Source organism: Hemicordylus capensis, chromosome 1 (assembly GCF_027244095.1).
Source record: "Hemicordylus capensis ecotype Gifberg chromosome 1, rHemCap1.1.pri, whole genome shotgun sequence".
NCBI lineage: Eukaryota > Metazoa > Chordata > Lepidosauria > Squamata > Cordylidae > Hemicordylus > Hemicordylus capensis.
The window spans coordinates 79,249,588-79,270,232 of NC_069657.1; the positions used below are offsets into that span (position 1 = coordinate 79,249,588).

General features: G+C 43.4%; 1 protein-coding gene across 5 annotated transcripts in view; it reads left to right on the top strand.

Annotated features, from left to right (window-relative positions):
• DCAF5 (DDB1 and CUL4 associated factor 5) overlaps positions 1-20,645 on the top strand; it is a 91,770-nt gene that overhangs the window by 15,539 nt on the left and 55,586 nt on the right. The window contains exon 1 of one of the 5 annotated variants that reach the window (XM_053256586.1): positions 4,051-4,305. The exons of 1 other annotated variant lie outside the window; for it this stretch is intronic. In XM_053256586.1, coding sequence (XP_053112561.1) covers positions 4,092-4,305 — 214 coding nt within the window. In that variant the 5' untranslated portion in view covers positions 4,051-4,091. Of the gene's footprint in view, positions 1-4,050; positions 4,306-4,447; positions 4,701-4,818; positions 4,914-5,485; positions 5,708-20,645 lie in introns of those variants that run through there. 3 more of the 5 variants (XM_053256594.1, XM_053256624.1, XM_053256603.1) reach the window with 3 other exon arrangements.

Here is a 20,645-nt window from a genome sequence, read left to right on the forward strand (position 1 = left end):
CGGGGGCTGAAGCGGTTGGGTAGGTGACTAGAATGCAAGTGGAGGAGAACTCTGTTCGAATCTGACAGGATTCAGCATGTGACCCATTTGAAGGCTTATGAGGTGGCAGTGTGCACAGTGAAAAAAAGATTCTGGTCTGTGCGCATTGCGGCTGCAGGCTCATGCTCAGCAAAGCTATCCCGGGTTGTGAGGGGTTTGGTTTCTGCTCCTTCTACTTCCAATCTGTCCCCAGAGTTGCTCTGTTGTGATGCCTTTAATGGGTTCTTTGTGAATAAGGTCTCCTGTATTTGAGCCAACTTGGACTCCACTATTTCTGCAAAGTCTATGGAGGAGGTGTCCAGCAATCCCTCTTGCCGTATTAGATTGGATCAGTTTCAATCTGTGACTCCTGAGGATGTGGACAAGCTGCTTGGGGTGGTGCGGCCTACTACCTGTTCTCTGGATCCTTGCCCGACTTGGCTGCTTGGGGATGAGATTGCCTTGGTCAGCCTGATGGATGATCTCCAATTGGCTATTAATGGAGGAAGGGAGACTTTGCTGATCCTTTTGGATCTCTCTGCGGCTTTTGATACCATCAACCATGGTATCCTTCTGGGTTGCCTGACGGGGTGGGATTGGGTGGCACTGATTTGCAGTGGCTCCATTCCTACCTCTCTGGTAGTTTCCAGATGGTGTGGCTTGGAGACTGCTGCTCTGCAAAGTGAGAACTAAAGTATGAAGTTCCACAAGGTTCTTGTCTCCAATGCTGTTTAACATCTACCTGAAACTGGAAGAGATCATTAGGAGATTTGTTGCAAGGTGTTATCGATATGCTGATGACACCCAGATCTATTTTATATATCAACCTCATCAGGAAATGGCATAACTTCCCTGAGTGCCTGCCTGGAGGCGGTAATGGGCTGGATGAGAGATAACAAACTGAAGTTGGATCCAAACAAGATGGAGGTACTGACTGCTTGGACCCAAAAAATGGTTTAGATCTGCCAGTTCTGGATGGGGTTAAACTCTCCCTGAAGGATCAAGTATGTCGCTTAAGAGTGCTACTGGCTCCCAAACTCTCTCTGGTTTGACAGGTTGAGGCAGTGGCCAGGAGCGCTTTTTATCAGCTTCAGTTGATACGTAAGCTACATCCATTTCTGGGGGTAAATAACCTTAAAACCATGGTGTGTATGTTGATAACCTATAGGCTTGACTACTGTAATACACTCTATGTGGGGCTGCCTTTTGTGCATAGTCCAGAAACTACAATTGGTACAGAATGTGGCAGCAAACTATGGTCTCTGAGACCATATAACACAAACTTTTAAAAGAGCTGCACTGGCTACCAAATATGTTTCCGAGTGAAATACAAAGTGCTGGTTATTACCCATAAAGCCCTCAATGGCTTGAGTCCTGGGTATTTAAGTGAATATCGTTTTTGTCATGAACCCTGTTGCCTATTAAGATAATCTGAAGAAGTCTGGTTACAGTTTCCGCCAGCTCGTTTGGTGGCAAAGTGGGACGAGGCCTTCTCTGTGGTTGCCCCACGGCTTTGGAATATGCTCCCTATAGAAATGAGAGCATCTCCTTCTCTGTTTTTAGGAAGACCCTCAAGGGAAAGAAAAGATTGTGCCATCGCGACTCCTGGTGACCACAGAGCCATGTGGTTTTCTTGGTAGATGGGGGTGGATTAATCTTTTTGCCACCCATAGGCAGCCAAGGATTTGCTGTCCCAGGGACAAGAGTAAGGGGGCTTGAGGGGGAGGGAAACAATTGTTTTTTTAAAAAACCTTTAAAAATGTCACTATGTGGTGGCATATGCTCCACCCACCTCCTAAACCATTATAAGAGGTGAGGTCAGGCACTGGAGAATGACGGCGAAAGAGGTCCTCACTCAAGCCCGGCTTACTTGCATATGACACAGAGTGGGCAATTTTGGGCCTTTGCACACATATGCAGAGGTCCAAAATCACCAGCTCTGTGTCATCTGCAAGTTAGCCGGGCTTGAGTGAGGACTTTTTTAGTCACCATCTCTGCCACCTGCCTCCAGTGCCTGACCCTAGCTCCTGTAATGTTTAAGAGGAGGGTGGAGCCTCTGCCATTACACAGCGGCATTTTTAAAGGTTAAAAAAAAAGAGAGAATGAAGTACTCCTCTATCCCAAGATGCTGCTCCCCAAGATTTGCCGCCATAGGCAGTTGACTATACTGCCTATGTGGTAAACCGCCATTGTTGGTAGAATACAGGAGTGGTTTACCATTGCCTTCTCCTGCACACTATGAGATGATGCCTTTCAGCATCTCCCTATATCGCTGTTGCTTGATATAGGTGATTCCCATACCAGCAGGGATTTGAACTGACAGCCTCTTGCTCCCTAGGCAAGTTACTTTCCCGCTGTGTCATTAGGTGGCAAGACCCTCAAGACACACCTGTTTTCTCAGGCTTTTAACTGAAATTAATTTTAATGTTTTGTTTTTATCTTATGAGATTTTATGTATATTGTGCATGTACAGTGAAATTTTAACCATTTTTCTGTTTTATATTTTAATTCTGTACACTGCCTAGAGATGCACATATCAGGCAGTATAAAAATCATAAAATTTGTTCATCCAAGCTTTTGAACTATAATTATGGTTTTTAATTCTTTTGTTTTAATTTTTGTCTTAATTTGTTGTAAACCGCCCAGAAACACAAGTTTGGGGCAGAATAAAAATAATAAATTAAATTGAATTATTTCAATTTACATGTTTACTTGTGGTGGTGTAAGATTTTAAGCAGCTTTTGCAGAAACCTTCAAAATAGAGACAATTCATTATTCAGAGCAGATTCTGCAGAAAGTCCCTATTCATTATCTTTAAAATAGGAATACTACAACATGTCATAAGAAACTGCAGGCATTCTTTGCAGAAATATACTATTAAGGCAGAATTATGTACAATTTATATTAGTTCTACTGTCAAACTTGTCCTCGGCTTTTTAGTTAGTTTTTCCAGCATCTGTTCTCCACAGAGCTCTCTCTCTCTCATCACATTTGTCATGTTAGAATTAATTCTTCAGAAGTCCTTTGATGAAATACCAGGGTTTCAGAGCAGTTTTTCACCTTCCTTCCTTCAGTGATCCAAAACAAAATTATCAGGTTTTCTTTTTATCTGTGGGGAATATATAAACTGCCAAAGACTGTCTCAAGGGATGGATTAAACTCAAAAGATTCAGGAAGCATAATAATCCAAACCGACCTTGAAGTTCATTCTAACAAGTATTTAATAAGGCTATAAAGACAACAGTTTCTGCTGAGCGACAGTAAAAAAACAACACCACACACACACACTCCCCGCAAAAGCCTTATTTCCAATGTGAGTTGCTTCCTAAGAAATAATTTGGTGATTTTAGGGATCCCATCAGTTCAAATGAGATCCAGCTCTAGCATCGGGGTGCCTCTTATTACGTCTGTTCAACTTCATAATAAAGTGCTGCTGTTGATTATTATGAGGATCGGCCAGAGGGAGATGGTGTAAACGGCATCCGGCAGTGCCAGGCTCGCCGTTTCCCGTCTCGTTCACCCTCTTCTAGCCCCACCCAAGAGAGATCTAGTGCCTTCCCGCTGTTGCAACCCCTTGAAATAAAAGTGGATCCAATGACACTTTGATCCCTAGTGGGAGAGGGATGTACTTCCGTCGCTTTTTCTTCGGGGGTGGGGGGGCAAAGGGGAAGGCGACGGCGACTGATATAAGTTAAGACACCCTTTACAAAAACAAATGTAAAAGCGGCCTCCGCCTGTTAAGCCGGCAAAATTATACCAGAGAGCACAATCCAAACCTCCAAAGCCACTGGCACCCCATCAACGTTCAGTCCAAGGCAGCAGCCGGCAGAAGAATCGCATTAAGGAAAAGGCTGCAGCTGTGGATCAGCTGCTGCTGCTGCTGCCGGCGCCGCCGCCGCCGCTAGGCGAGGGAGGAGTTTAAAGGGGATCAGGAAGCAACGGAGTGTCTAACACTTCTCCCCTGCTATGGCTGGCTAAAGAAAAATCATCATAACTATAACAAGCGGGGGGGGAGGCGGGGAGAAGACAGAGGGAGCGAGGAAGGGGGGCGGTGGGGGAGCAGCAACAGCAGCATGAGAAGGCGAGCTGGCCTGGGGGGCAACATGAGGTCAGTGGTGAGCTTCTTGTCCCAGAGGGGCTTGCAGGGAGACCCCCTGCTCACCCAGGACTTTCAGAGGAGACGCCTGCGAGGCTGTAGAAATCTCTACAAGAAGGATCTCCTGGGCCACTTCGGCTGTGTCAATGCCATTGAATTCTCCAACAATGGAGGCCAGTGGCTGGTCTCAGGTAAAGCAACTCCCTCCCCCCTTCCCCCCCTTCTAACACCCCCCCCCATTTTATTTCCTCTTCCACTCCTTTCTTCCCCCCCTGCATCTCTGAGCTCGATGAACCCACATCGGCAGGGAACAGTAGCGGCTTCGAGAGACCTATTCTTCACACACCCCTGATGTTTCCCAAATAGAGATCTAAAATGGTTGACAGATTTTGGGGGTGGGGGTGGTTTGTTTTGTCCCCCGTCTCAAATCCTGCTTATTATCGTCTTATTTAGGGAGTGGAAGTTTGCTTTTCACCGCGAGAAAGCATTGACTACTCTGCAGGGCTTATATTTTTCGTCTTCTTTAATAACTGAATATTTAACCTTTTTATATGGTCTGTGTCTGAAGTGATTGGAAGCAAAATGGGTAAGAAATCCCAGGGGCATCTGGTAAAGTAAATAACGAGAGACGCAACATACCCTAAATAGAGATCGGGGAAGGTTTGTGCGTCCGGATTTGGAGGGATTCGAATGTTGTGTACTCCATTTGTTGGGGTGCTTTGCAAGAGAACTGGCTGGATGATTGTGGGGGGGATTGTACTTGGGGGACACTTGACAAGAAATTAGGGGGAGAGTTGAGGTAATATTTATTTTGCATGGTGCCTTTTCTCAAGGGATGTGCTTTTCATTCCCTTCCCCAGTTAGGACAATTGGAAAGCGGGGTGTGTGTGTGGGGGGGGGAGAGACTAGAAGCCTTATGGGGAGGGGGGCTACTGCTGCTGCTGTCAGGTGTCGGGGAGGCTCGTAGTTGACGTTAGCTGCTGCGACACTGGGGGTGGAGTAGGGAGGAGCCCCTTTGGGGTTGGGAGGGGGCCAAGGGGCGATAACCACTTGGAGCGCTCCCCCTCCTGCAGAACCTGCTTCGGGGGGTGAGGCTGGGGGGCAATCTCCCTCCCTCCCTCCCTCCACCCGCCGCCGCCGCTGCTGCTGCTGCTGCTTAAAGCGCCGTTCCCCGCTCCGAGGGGAAATGGCAAACTCCAGGCCGGGGCTTGAGTGGGATCTGCAGGCCTCGCTCGCCTTGGGCTCCTCATAGCGACAGGCCTGGGAATCGATGGCCTATTCGTCCAGGGAGTGGAGGGCGACACAAGGGTGGCATCTTGCACTGCCTGCCCACCGTGGTGGCCCTTGCTCAGTGGCGGGAGGGGTGGTGTGTGGGGGGATCGGGGCGCCCAGGTAGCCATCGGTGGGGATGGCTTGACAGCTGGGATGCCGCCGGCAGCAGGGCAGCCTCACTCCCGCAGCCAGGAAGCGCGTACGCCACATACACAAGGCAGAGCGGCACCCCTCGTCGCTCGCATCACTCCACGATCATTGAAACCGAGTAGCACAAGCTGGTTCTTTTACTTCCAGCCTCCGACTTAGATTAGGAACTGGGTAGGTAGAAAACAAAACTCGCCTTCTTCTACCCATTTTGATTGTGAGCGTGACAGATGTGCTAAGTGGTAACTGGTCGGTCTCTTAAGTGAGCTGGCAACTACTAAAAAGCAATTTTGACAGATTGAGAGTTGAACAGCACCCCTTTCTTTGAGAGAGGGAAATTGAGGCAAAGAAGCAGATGGGTGCTCCTCTGCTGGCTAAGTGTCCCCTGCTAACTGAACAAAGAGGCACCTTTTAAAAGTGATTCTCTTTATTTAGCAGGGGGAGAGCAACTGACCCTATCTATCCCCAGCAGAGCATCCCTCCAGTGGATGTTGCTGGTTTCTGTCTTATGTTTCTTTTTATCTTATGTGAGCCCTTTGGGGACAGGGAGCCATTTTATTTATTTATATCTCTGTAAACTGCTTTGGGGACTCCTGTTGAAGAGCGGTATTATAAATATTTGTTGTATTCATGTTCCTCTCCCAATACAGGCAATAGATGAAGGGAAGCAGAAACATTTTTATAGCAAATCAGGGTTTTCAGTTTTTTAATTTATTATTTTTATAGAATTTTAAGAGTACAACATACTTTATTGTCTTCATTATAATGCTTGCTGTGAGAGGTCCTTTCAGTTTTACAGATGAATTATTGAAGCTGACACAATTTACTTACCCAAGACCACCCACTGAATCATTTGCTAGAGGATAGTCTTTGAACCTAGCTTCAAGGCCAACTCTCTCCACTGCACTGCCTTATTTTTTTTTTTAAAGGGAGAGAGGAGATGCTTTGTAATCACCTGCTATAAAGGTATTCTTCACCAATCCCAAAAAGTATTTCTGCTATTATACTATGCTAGCAATAATCATATTACATTTGCTCTAAAAGGGCTCTAAACTACAGCTTTCAACAGATTAAAAGATTTTTAAAAAAACTTTTGTTAGTCTAGCTTTCAACTGATCTGAATAAATATATCTGCATATTGTCAGACACAGGGAGAATGCTATACCAAAGAAAGAGGACGGTTTCTCTTGTGTGAGAAAATCAACTTGTTTGAAGGGAAGGCCAACTTTACCATTTCTTGCTTCATCAAATTTGAAAATATTTTCTAATGCAATAACACCCAAATCAAAATGCCTTCAAATATAAACAAGAGCAAGATCTATCAGTATTGTGAAAGACCCAGGTTTAGAAGACTAATTGAAATGGATTTTGGCTAAAGCCTATCAGCTTCAGTTATCTGTGGTTTCTAGAAAGAAAGCAATAGTAACTTTACTTTGGAAAGAAAAGAGATCTACATTTTCCCCACCTCCCCACCAATTTTGATGGGGGGAGGGGGACACCGGAGCTGATGAGTTGATGCCATCCATAATGTAGGGAGCCTTTCAAAGTTCTGTTTTAGTTCTATGATCAACTGGGAAAGAAACATTTTTTAGGGGGAAACCCTCATTACAATATTATGGCTATAAGTTATTTAATCTCTTGATAGTCACAATTTTAAAGGCACCCATTATCCTTTTCCATGTAATTCAAAAAATGCTTTACTCTGTTTGGGTTAAATAATACACAGTAATTGCATATAGGTGATATGTGTGTAGGGTCTAGCAGTGACGAAGATGAATAGACTGAGGGACTATAGTTTGCCCAGGGCAGGATAATTGTGAGATGCAGGATTTTATTAGCAGATAGGATGAAGATCTAGAGTAGATGGGGCAGAGTTCCAAAATATTACTGAAATAATAGCTAATTAGTATTGTGTGAGGAAGGGCTAGAATGTTGTTGAGGACCAACATTTTAATTCATATAGTATCAAGAACAGTCTGAGTTTAATATCAAAGTATACACAGTATGCTTTGATATAACATAGTATATCTGGGAATTACTGTGCACTACTTGGAGAGAGAACTATAATGTCAATTTTCCTCTCTGGCTTTAAATAATAGTCTTAAGAGTGTATCTGAGAGGTACTGTGGGTCTTGAGTAGTTGCAGACAGATATTCTATTGTTTTCTTTTGAGTTGTATACAAATGTGGAGTTGCAAAGCACTTCACAGTGAAAGAAGGTGTTAGATCTCTACTGCCAGGAAGATTGGTATAAATTTGGGTATTACTGCCTCAAAACATGGGCTACTTTACGTTAGATGTGCTAGAGATGGCAATTATTCAGAAAATGTTTTCTGAACTTCATCCTAATTTTTTTCACGGTGTACTACTAAAAGTTCTCCTCTTGCTGTAGGCAAATTCTATACATCTTGACAAAATTGTCAACTTAATCTATTTGCCTGGACAGAATATGCATTTGGTTTCTCACTGTGACTATTGTCCCTATCTTACTGCTCTTTCCCCAGCATTTACTCTCTTGCTTACTTAGCTCCAGAACTCGGCTGCCAAGGACCTCTTTTGCTAGCTGACCACATCTAACAGTTCTCTCTTTCACTCCCGAGCTTCTCCTTCCCTTGTGAATCCAGCATAGTTTACTTGCTCTTGCCTATAAAGTTCTCTGTGACTTTCCTTACCCTTCCCTTTCTTCAGTCTCTTTTTAGGTTTCCATCTATGGAACTTTTAGTTCTCCACCTTTTGTCATTCTTAATGTTCAAAATTTGTATGCTATTTTTAACCTACAAATAAATAACTCACTTATTTTATGGCATTTAAGTTGGTCTGGGTAAAACTATTGCCCTGCTTAGGCTTCTGGAGTCGCCATTCTGCTATCTTGTTTTTCTAGGACATTCCACTCCAGTAGTTCAACAAACAAAATTTTCTCTTGGTGAAAACAATTAAAGTAAGGAGCTGTATTGGTCATGAAAGACGAGAGCATGTCTTTACTTCTAAACTGTTCCTCTGTGTGAGAACATTATTTATTTATCATATTTTTATACTGCTTGATATGTGCATCTCTATGCACAGATTAAAGATATGTACATCTCTAGACACAGATTAAAATACACAAGACACAATAAAAAGTATAGAACAGTTACTAAAACAAATTATTAAAATTAATTCTAATTAAAAGCTTGTGAGAACAGGAGAGTCTTGAGGGTCTTCCTGAAAACAAACAGAGAAGGAGATGCTCTCATTTTAGCAGGGAGCATATTCCAAAGCCCTGGAGCAGCCACAGAGAAAGCCCGGTCCTGAGTCGCCACCAAATGAGCCAGTGGAAACCGTAACTGGACCTCTCCAGAAGATCGTAACAGGCAGCAGGGTTCATGACACTCTCTTAAATAGCCTGGACCCAAGCCATTAAGGGCTTTATAGGTAATAACCAGCACTTGGTATTTCACCAGGAAACATATTGACAGCCAGTGCAGTTCTTTCAAAACCACTGTTATATGGTCCCTTTGTGTTGTCCCAGAGACCAAGATGGTTGCCGCATTCTGTACCAGTTATATTTCCTGGACTACATACAGAGGCAGCCACACATAGAGCACATTACAGTAGTCAAGCCTGGAGGTTACCAGCATATGTAGCACTGTTTTAAGGTCATTTACCTCTAGGAATGGATGTAGCTGATGTATCAGCCGAAGCTGATCAAAAGCACTCCTGGACACTGCCTCAACCTGAGAAACCAGGGAGAGCTTTGGGTCCAGGAGTACTCCCAAGCTATGTACCTGATCTTTCAGGGATAGTTTAACCCCATCCAGAACAGGCAGATCTAAACCATCTCTCGGGTCCCAACCCTCCACAGTAAGTACCTCTGTCTTATTTGGATTCAACCTCAGTTCATTATCCCTCATCCAGCCCATTACCACCTCCAGGTGGGTGTTTAGGGAAGATATGCCATTTCCTGATGAGGCTGACATGGAGAACTAGATCTGAGTGTCATCAGCGTATTGATAACACCCCGCACCAAACCTCCTGATGATCTCTCCCAGAGGTTTCATGTAGATGTTAAAAGAGCATTGGAGACTGTATGGATCATTTTGGAACTCCACACTTTAGTTCTCACTTTGCAGAACAACAGTTTCCAAGTGACACCATCTGGAATCTTCCAGAGAGGTAGGAGCGGAACCACTGTTTTCCCAAGTTCCTGTCATGGAAAGAATCACTTTAAGTATTTGAATATCTCTTCTCTTCCCACTCCACACACTTTGTTTTCTAGCAAAAAGCAATATATGCTCAGAGGAAGTGTGACTGGGCAAAAGAGAAGCGCTCTCTGGGGAAAGCGCTGGGAAGGGCAATACTGTACAGAGGTCAGCATAGTGCATAATCTTTTAGAAAATACTGGATTGAAGGAGGAAGCAAAAGCATAAACCAAGTTTTCAGCAGATAAGGTCATCAAATTTGAAAATATTTTCTGTTGCAATAACACACCAAAACACCTTCAAAAATAAATAAGATCAAGACCCATCAGTATTGTAAAACACCCAGGTTTAGAAGACTAATCGAAACAGATTTTGGCTAAAGCTTATCAGCTTAACTTGCCTAGGGAGCAAGAGGTTGCTGGTTCAGATCTCTGCTGGTATGTTTCCCACACTGTGGGAAACACCTATATCAGGCAGCAGCGATATAGGAAGATGCTGAAAGGCATCATCTCATACTGCACAGGAGATGGCAATGGTAAACCCCTCCTTTGTTCTACCAAAGAAAAACACATGGCTCTGTTGTTGCCAGGAGTTGTCACCGACTCGACAACACAACTTTTATCATCTTCAGTTATCAGTGGTTTTTTGAAAGAAAGCAATAGTAACTTTACTCTGTAAAGAAAAGAGATCTACATCCCCCCCACCTCCCCACCAATTTTGATGGGGGGAGGGTGCAGTGGCACTCTTTGGACTGGACTTCTGGCTGTAGGTCTAGTCCCCAGCAGGCCTGAGGGGGCCTCTAAATGCTGAGCGGCCCCCTAATTTAAGTGGAAGGATTGTCCATGCAAAATGTGATACCTTTCTGCAAGTCAGTGTGAAGTATCTTATTCAGAATCTCTCCTTTAAAAAAAAAAAAGTGTTTTCAGCTTTCCCTGAGCATGTTCTGGTATTAAAAATAGCACATTGCAGCTTCTATGGTGGAGGTCGTGGTGGTGGTGGTGGTGGGGGGTGACCTTTAGGTCCAGGCTCCAAAATTACCTAGGTGCACCTCTGGAAGGGGGACACACAGAAGCTGACGGGTTGATGCCATCCATAATGTAAACCATGGAGAGAGATGGTGAACTGTGCTGTGCTTAGAAGTCTTTCCTCGTATCATCGGGAAGCTATCTTCCCAATGATATATGAGAGAGAGAGAGAGAGAGAGAGAGAGAGAGAGAGAGAGAGAGAGAGATGTTATAAATGATATTATATAAATGATAATAATAATAATATCTTTTATATTTTGGAACTTTAGGAGATATTGTCTCTACACTTTAAAAAAAACTTTCCTGTGCAACTATTTATTTGCTTAAAAGATTTATCGGCTGCCGTTCTTCGTGTGTGAATTAATGGTGGCTTAACCAAATTTTTAAAAGGCAATCTAATATTTTGTATGCTGCAGAATATAAAATTGCAAAAGTTCAGAGATAAAAAACAACAATTAAAACAGGGCACCCTCAGCCATTTAAAAATATAGCTCAGAGAACGCCTGCTGAAATAAAAAGGGCATGTGAAGACATTTTAAATTAAGTAAGGAGGGAACAAGCTTAAGATCAGGAGGCAGGGAGTTTCAAAGAGGCAGGGCTACCACTGGGAAGGCTTTCCTTGCATCGCTGACATCCATGTTTCAGAAGGCGATGGGATGTGCTAACCTTCCCCTGCTAACTGACCAGAGAGGCACTTTTAAAAAGTGGTGATTCTCTTTTTTGAGCAGGGGAAGAGCAACTGGCACTATCCATCCCCAGCACAGCATTCCTCCAGTGGCTGTTGCTGGAGTCTGTCTTATGTTCCGTTTTTAGATTTTGAGCCTTTTGGGGACAGGGAGCCATTTTATTTATTTATATCTATTTAAACTACTTATGGGACTTTTGCTGAAGAGCATTATATAAATGTTCGTTGTATTTGTATGTGCAGGAGAACCTCTCTACATGATCTCTAGATTCTTGGGAAACCAAATCCAATATGTCTTAACTCTGAAAAAGGGGGGAAAGTCTTCTAATTCTTAAATAGTTGTTTCTGGAGGTTTTAATTGCAAATGGGACAGTACATCAGAATTCACTCTACTGCATTGATTTTATTTAGTATAATTCTTGCTTGTTTCCATTGACATACTGTCTAGGTATCTTTGCCACAGTTCTTAGCACAGCACCCAGAAGCAAGGAGCTGTGATGGGTTTGAAAGGGTAGTGGTTTTCAGACCAGGGGTGTAGCTTTAATTGAGCAGATGGGTTCAAAGAACCTGAGGCCACCAGCTCCTGAGAGCCTCCCAGCTTCACCCCTCCCTATTTGCTTCATTATCTCCCTCACTCTGAGGGCCTACCAGGGAGAGGGGTGAACAGGGGTCCCCACTCCCCTAGCTATGCCCCTGTTTCAGATGTTCCCTATAACAGTTGCTGTCGTAGCTTTTATATGTTTTATTGCTTTTTCAGATAAGCTATTCAGCATTTTGAAGGAGCGGAGGATTTCTGCACTGTAAAACAATCTCTCTTTTTTTAAATAATAAGAAACCTTTCACAATAGTTTTATTTCAAATATTAATAGTGCATAAAACTCAATTAGACTTCCTGTGGTCAAGTATATGAGTGGAATGAGGCTAGCCAGCAGAGAGTGCATGGTAAGAAAATACAGTATCTACCTCTGCCATTTGCACTGCATGTACTTGATAACATAGTTCAAGTTCGAGGGCCTCTGGTTTTTGCATGATTGGGATCCAGTGGTAATAAGCTCCAGACTCTTATGCATAAGCTATCAGTAGGAAAATGACAGAAAGAAAATAAACTGCAAGCAACCCAAGAATAATTATGCACAGTCTAGGGCAGAAATAAAATGTTACCCAAATGTGAGAGACACTTTTGAAATTTAAACTTTAAATGTTGATGTTGGGCTTTTCTTTCGAGCTAAAACTATAGGCACATTTGAGAAAACCTGGAGTGAAGAAGGTTGTCCTAGTTAGATCGTTGATAGCAGGCATAGATTGGGTGCAAAATAGTAAATCATTGGATGCAAAGTAGTAAATCATGGAACAGCATAATCTAGCCTGTGCTTTGTTCTAATTGTTTGGACACAAAAATATGGCATTGTCAGACTGCTGTTCTTGTTTTCCTCCTGTGAGGGACTTCCTCTGCTAATGGTAACAGTTTGGGGGGCTGCAGGAATGTTGAAACAGAACTCTGCTTGAGTCAGTGTGCGTAGTGGTTAGCGTGTTGGACTAGGCCCGCAGAGACCAAATTCAAATGCCCATTTAGCCATGAAACTCTCTGGGTGACTCTGGACCAGTCACGTATGTCTCAGTCTAACTGACGTCACAGGGGTGTTGTGAGGATAAGCAAAACTATGTACACTCCTCTGGGCTCCTTGGAGGAGGAATGTATGCATTGAGAACATGTTGAATTTTGAATATGGTCTTTGACTGGTGTAAAAATCAAATGTTATAGGCTTCTGCAGGCCTGATCTTTCTGGCGTGGGTGAGTAATTGTTGTAGCCATCTTGGAAATTTCAGAACACATACAGGAAGAATGCCAAACTCTTTATTTAATGTATTTATGGTTCTGATCTTTCAGCACATGCCTGAAACAGGCAAATTTAAAATTTTTGAAAATGTGACTCTGGACTGGAGTGCAAAATTGTAGAAATTATTTTTAGTGGATCAAAGGCTGCAGTCTAGAGCATACTTACTGATTTGCACCATAGAAATTAACTTATTTACTTCTCACTGGTTGTGCATTGTATTGGGTCACTAGCAAACCTGTAAATGTTTTTGGGTAACTGTTTAGAATCTAGCTACTTATTATTGTGGTACTTGGAGGAGTGATGAAAGAATGCTGGTTCCAAAGCTTAATTTTGAGTTTTAGATGTAGCAAGTAGCTGAAAATTACAAATTTGATATGATATGATTTTATTATACCAGTTTATTAAAACATACTCCTCCTTTCAGCCTTGGCTTAGAGGCTCCCAAGGAAGGTTACATCACAACACATTAAAAACTACTAAAAGATGACAAAATAACAATAAAACAGCAATCAGGTAAAAAGTCAGGCTAACATCCTAGCAGCCCAAAGGCCTGCTAACATAAATAAGTAAATAAATAAATAAACGTGTGTGAATATATTTGTTGCAGAATGTCAGCAGGGAAGGGACCATTAGATCTATTGGGGCAGGTGGTTCCAAAGTCTAGGTACAAGAATAGAGGAGGCTTCGTGATGTGTTTCTATTAATATTTTTCCTTTTAACTATGTAAAGATTTTTATTTCTTTTTTGGTCAAAGACCGTAAATAAAGTATGATGATGATGTGTTTCTGCCAGCTAAGCTTCAGATGGCAGTGCAATATGCCGAATGGCCTCCCCAGATGATCTAATAACAGGCAGGCTCATTTTAGAGGAGGTGGCCCTTCAGATGCTTTAGCCCAAGCAGCTTAGGAAAGTATTCTTCATTGTAAGGCTCTGGGGCCAGTGGTGGCCCCCATCAACCGTAAGTGCAGCTCCCTGACTAATTGTTTATTGGGCCTGTGAGAAGCTTCAGCCAAAGCTGAGAACTTGCACAGGTCTTCCTGGCTCCATGAGGAGACAACCATTCCAACCATGCACTGCTCTGCTTGGCCCAGTGCAGGTGGGCTTCTTCAAGGCAAATGGAGCCCTTTTGAGCCTCTGCACCATCTTGGAAGGTGTGCACAGAGTGATGGGAGGGGAAGTGTAGCCCTTCCCAGTGCTTTCCCCACAGAACTCTTTAGAGAGGGTTCTGTTTAAGAGAGAAGGGCCCTCCCAGCACTGAGAAAAGCCCAGTACTATATGAAGGTCAGCACAGTGGGAAATGACTCTAACATTGAAGTGATGATCTTATGTTCTTTATGATCTTAAAGCCACACTGGATTGAGCCCAAACATGAACTAAAAGTTAGTGAAACTGTCTTATTCCAAGAGATCACCATAATATGGCCTGATTTATTTCAAACTCTTATACTGAGACCTGTGAATTTTGTGATTAAGCAATGGTAAGGTTATTCTACAATTTTGAAGTGCTTCATATCTATGAATGCTCTATATTTTTGGGCAGGTGCAAGGTAACTTTAGGTTGTGAGCTCTTTTGGAACAGAGAATTATCTTCTCATACTTCTTGCTACGTAAACTGTTTTCAGACCTTTCTTGCTGGAAAAACAGCATATAAATACAAATGCCTAACTGGTGACAGTGACATACAACATTTTAAGGCTGTGTTTTATTTGTTGAGAGTAAGTACTAATACTCCAGAAATGTGGCAATGTAATATTTGTTACAAGCTGGTTTTGTTGCAAGCATGACTTGTCCCCTTTGTTAAGCAGGTTCCACCCTAGTTTGCATTTGAATGGGGGACTACATGTGAGCACTCTAAGATATTCCCCTTATGGGATGGGGCCACTCTGGGAAGAGCATCTGTATACTTGCATGGAAAAGGTTCCAAGTTCCCTCCCTGACATCTCCAAGATAGGGCTAAGAGAGACTCCTGCCTGTAACTTTGGAGAAGCTGCTTCCAATCTGTGTAGACAATACTGACTTAGATGGACCAATGGTCTGACTTTGTATAAGGCAGCTTCCTATGTAATTATCTGTACACCCCTGCAGATTTTGAAGTAAATGAAAACCCACCCAAAACGGTTGTCAGAGGGACCTTTGCTCTGTGTGCCAATGTTGAGAGAAGTTAAATTGTTGTGCACGTAGGACAGGGCCTTCTCTGTTGCCCCCAGTTGCCCCCATCTAGAAGGTTCTCCGTGAATGCTTAAAAAAAACAACAACTAAAGAACTTCTTATTTGTTCAGGCTTTTACTCCTCAGGGGCTGCTAGGTATTTCAGCTTTCCTGCTTCTATTTGTCTTCTTTATGGTTGTTTTTTGGAGTTTTGTGGTTTTTACTGTTTAACTTATTTTAAAGTTTTAAAAATGTAAATGTTATCTTTCTAAATTCTTTTCAGCCCAGTTCTAACACTGAGGAAAATAAAGAAGGAATTTCCTGGTCCTCAGCTGATAACTGATCTGTGGATTATAAAAAAAAATTATTATGAAGTTAAATTTATTTATTTTTATTGAATTTCTATATTTCCCATTTATTTTGTCCTTAAGATAGAGAATGCACTTAAACAAAATATGTACAGGCTGAATGGTTCTTCTGTTTTGTCCAAAACATGATAGTAAGTTCCTGGGGTTTGGGGGGGATTGTTTTTTTTTTAAGTATTATTTTGGCATGATTTTATTTAATTGAAATTAGTTCGTGAAAATGTAGATACTTTAATTTCGGAGGCCAAGGTGTTTGAGGCTCTGATGGGGGACATTTCACCCAGACAAGAAGACTCTGCCCTCTAGCTGGAGGTAAACTTTTGTAAGCCTTTATGGTGGACATGTTTTGTTTTTGCTATTTTTGTCTGCTTCCTTTTCTAAGAAAAGTGGCATTTCTCAGGACTCCCCACTGTCTGTGCAGCACAACCAAAAGAATTTCAGTAAATGGAGACTATTATGTTGTCTCTCGTTTGCTTTCCACACAATAAGTGTATGTGTGTGTGTACATAAAGCATAATTTCTGACGAATGTGCTGATGCTGCTGCTTTTCCTCTCTGTTGCCAGATGAGCTCTGAGGAGCTTGAATCAAATGCAGGCTTAATGAGCTTTCCCTGGCAATAGTGGTGGAATATTTGTATTGGAGTGAACGAAGGATGTGTGTGTGTGTGTGTGTGTGTGTGTGTGGCTATAGCTGTTTGGGCTTCACTATACCATGCAACTCGCCAGACCAAACCACAAAAGATAGAAACATGCTGTTTTTGCAGGTAGGTTCCAGACCTTGCCGAGTCTACCAAAAAACGCCCAAACCCTGGAAAACTTCATTAATGTTCTGGGAAATCTGAGGAAATTATCCCTTTGGAAAGCATGGGGAAAGAAACCTCATAGAACTAGAAAAAGCATAGTTGCAGATAAGACATTAATATGCTTGTAAGCGGTTGTGTGTGTATGTATAAAAATTCGGGTCATATTTAGCAAGTGAATGTAGCAATATATGTATTCAAGTTTTGTTACATAGGATCTGGGGCGTGATCCAGTGAATCCATTAGAATGGGTTCAGTGCCTGTGCGGAAGCCTCTCGGTGTAGAGTTCCTCAGCTCCTTTTCGGCGCCTGCATCCCACCCCACGTGACCACATGGCTATTTAAGATGGGAGGAAGCGCAGGCACCTCAGTTCCTTTGCAACCGCCGTAGAGATAGTTTCACTTGGTTTCTTCAGCTCCTCGTTCTGGTTCCTTTATTATTAGTGTTTTCTTCTAAATTTCTACTGTCTTATCACGGCTATTGTGACCTTGGACTGTGTTTTGGGTAATGTTTTTGCTCTGCGGTTCTGTTTGGCAGCTGATTGGACTGATACTTGATATTTTCGGCCTTGGACTGTTACGACATTTCATGAGTATTGGACTGACTCTGTTGATTTGTGGGCTTTGTCCCTGCCTTAGAGGGATAGGGATACCCCTAAACATTTAAACGATGTGAAAAATGTAGAGCAAAATTGCCCTCTCAGGATGCCCATAGTTTATGCCTGTTGTGTCTTGGGGAAGCCCATAACACATCAACGTGCAAAATTTGTCAATCTTTCTCCAAGCAAACAAGGAGAAATCAGGAACTTCGTTTTAGGGCTTCTGTCTATGATGATGATCTGGCCACTTCTTTGTCATCGTCGAAAGAGATTCAATCATTACCTCAGGCGCATGGCTCAAGGGCCCTGGAGTCCAGCCAGTCTAAAACCTCGTTGCCCACAGTTAAAACCCTGAAGGCCTTGAAACTTTGAGGGGACAAAATGGCAGCTGTGAACGAGCCCACCAAAAAGACGCAGAAGCTATCGACATCGATGCCGTAGCCGACGTCAGCTCAAAATGTAATCTTCATATTGATATTATTATTATTAATTCGATTTCTATACTGCCCTTCCAAAAATGGCTCAAGGCGGTTTACAAGAGAAATAACAAACAAATAAGATGGCTCCCTGTCCCCAAAGGGCTCACATTCTAAAAAGAAATATAAGATAGACACCAGCAACAGTCACTGGAAGTACTGTGCTGGGGGTGGATGGGGCCAGTTATCAAAGATATCAAAGCCTACGACGTCAAAGACCCCTTCGACATCGCAGTTGGCATCAGCAAAGTCTCCAGCATGTCCGTCGACACCAGGAGCTAGTTTGTCCACTTCGACATCGGCCTCGGTGCCAATGCATCCATCAACATCAAAACAGTCAGCGGACCACACTTCGACACCACCCTTGGCACTGGGGCAACAGCCTTCGACGTCAACGCTGCCTTCAGCATTGAAGCAACAGCCTCCGATGCCGGGACTGCTGGCTACATCGATATTGACGCAAGCGATACTGACAGCCCGTGTTTTGATGCCTGCACCGACTCCAATAAGATCACCGTCGACATCGAGAGACAAAGAACTAGCTTCTACTTTAAACACACCAGCTAATATTACAATGGTGACTCCCTGTTTTTGAGCACCAATGACTTTTGCACTCAAAGAAGGTGATTTTTCTGATACCGCGGGAGCACCTTTGGATAGTGGCACGGCCCAATCTATCCTTACTATGCTGGACTCCAACACGACCACTTCGTCTACTTTTAAGGGTTTTCCTCATTTGGAGGATTATGCTTCTGCAGCACCTGTGAACCCTGTGCCTCAACTGCTGATGGTGACTCAACTTACTACTACGACACCATGGCATACTTGTGGTTTTAGCCATAACGCTTTTCCATCAGTGCAAATAGCCTTGCTGGAACAATCTCTCCAAGGCTTGCTTATGATTACAAGGAGAACAGGGCTTGGAGGCGGAGCGCATTGGGTTCTTCGAAGCCGCAGGTTGGCACCTACAGCCTGCCAATTCGTACAGTGTCTGCAGGGGACGCCGCTCCTACTCCACCAGTCCAGAAGGTGCAGTCCTCAACAATTTCCACACAAACTTTACAGCTGATGTGCACCAAGCAGACGCAAACCATAATGCAGAAGGTGTCTTCTACAGCTGTTCAAACAGATGAATAATCTCCGCCTACACACTCACTTTTGTCATCACTGGGCAGGAGTCCTTCGCTGCACTCTCCTTCTGCCCCTGCATCTGATGATCATCATCATAGTTTGTCAGGTTTTGAATCTGATACTGAAGCCGTTGAACTGGATCCTTCTCTGTACGTAGCAACGCCCTCTCACGTCTAGCTGTCCGGGGAATTGAAAGCTTACCATTCCCATGTTAAACAGATGGCAGCTGCCTTGAGTCTTGATCTGACGTCCCAAGTGAAAATGATAGATGATCCTGTCTACAATTTCATGGCTCGGTCCCAGACAGATCAACCGGTGGCCTTGCCTCTTTTTCCAATTATCTCCATTGCTGCACAATGTGCGTGACAGGTGCCTCACACTTCTACTCCGACTTCAAAGTGGTTGGAAGGTGTCTACCGGGTACGAGAACAGGACAACACCTACCTGTTTAAACATCCCATGCCTAACTCTCTGGTCATTGACTGTGCCACCACATCAAGGTCGGGAAAGCGACAGACCACTCCTGCTGACAAAGAAGGCAGAAACTTGGATGTCTTAGGCAGGAAGCTGTATTCCACTTCTTGTCTTTTGGTCAAGATTGCCAATTATTCTGCCTGTATGGCAAAATATGGTTATTGTCTCTGGGAGAACTTGGAAAAATATCTTGACACGCTCTTGCCAGAGGAATTTAAAGCACGATTCCAAAAGACTTTACAGAAAGTTGGTGACCTCACCTGTCAGCAGCTTAGTACTGCTAAGCACTTGGCAGAATCAGAATCTAGGTCTATCACTGCAGCCATAACCTTGCGACGCCACACCTGGCTATGGTCCACTTCCCTTCAACATGATATGAAGGACAAGATTGAAGGCCTTCCGTTTGACGGCAAGGGCTTCTTCTCATAAGAAACAGATACAACAATGGAAAAGATGAAGTAGAAGTTTACAGTAAAGACCTTCAGTTCTTCTTCTTTGACTTCGGCACTTTCCACTCACAAAGAACGGTCATATTACTGTCCACGGTCGTCCTTCAGGCCTCAGGAACGTACCAACCCTTTGCAAAACAAACCACACAACAAAAGGGGAAATATACCCAACGTAATAAGCAGATGGAGGCCAACAAGCAGCATCTTTAAAATTCAGGAGCACCCATCGCAACAATGGCCATTGCCGGAACTTCTGCCTTATTCCCCCTCTCACAACATTGGAGAGGACCAGGTAGTGGCTTGCACCATTGCTCAGCCGACCCCACTAGCCATCAACACCATCAGATTGGCGAGTCATGCTCACGCATGGCACAACATAACATCAGACTGGTGGGTCTTGGAAGATTGTTACGTCAGGCTACACGATAGAGTTCAAGACTCACCCTCATTTCAGGGGCCTACGATTCACAAGTGAAATGCCTGCCCTGCATCAGGAAGTTCAAGAACTCCTACACAAGGAGGCAATAGTCCGGGTGTGATGGGCTCATTAACGGGAGGGCTTTTACTCCCATTATTTCCAAATTCCAAAGAAGGATGGAGGGATCAGACCTATAATGGACCTGAGACATCTCAACAAATTTGTCCATGTGAAAAAGTATTGGATGGCAATGTTGCAGGACATCTTGCCACTTCTACACCAGGAGCAGTGGCTTGTGATGTTAGATTTAAAAGATGCCTACTTTCACATAGGGATCCATCCATCCTACCAAAAATTCCTGCGATTTACCATCTGGACCTCCATTTACCAATATAGAGTCCTTCCCTTCAGACTGTGCCCTATACCAAATGCATGGCAGTAGTAGTAGCTCACCTAAGAACGAAGGGTCTAGTTATATCTGTATCTGGCTCCTGACGTCAAGAGACAAAGGAGAGTTACGTTCGCAGATA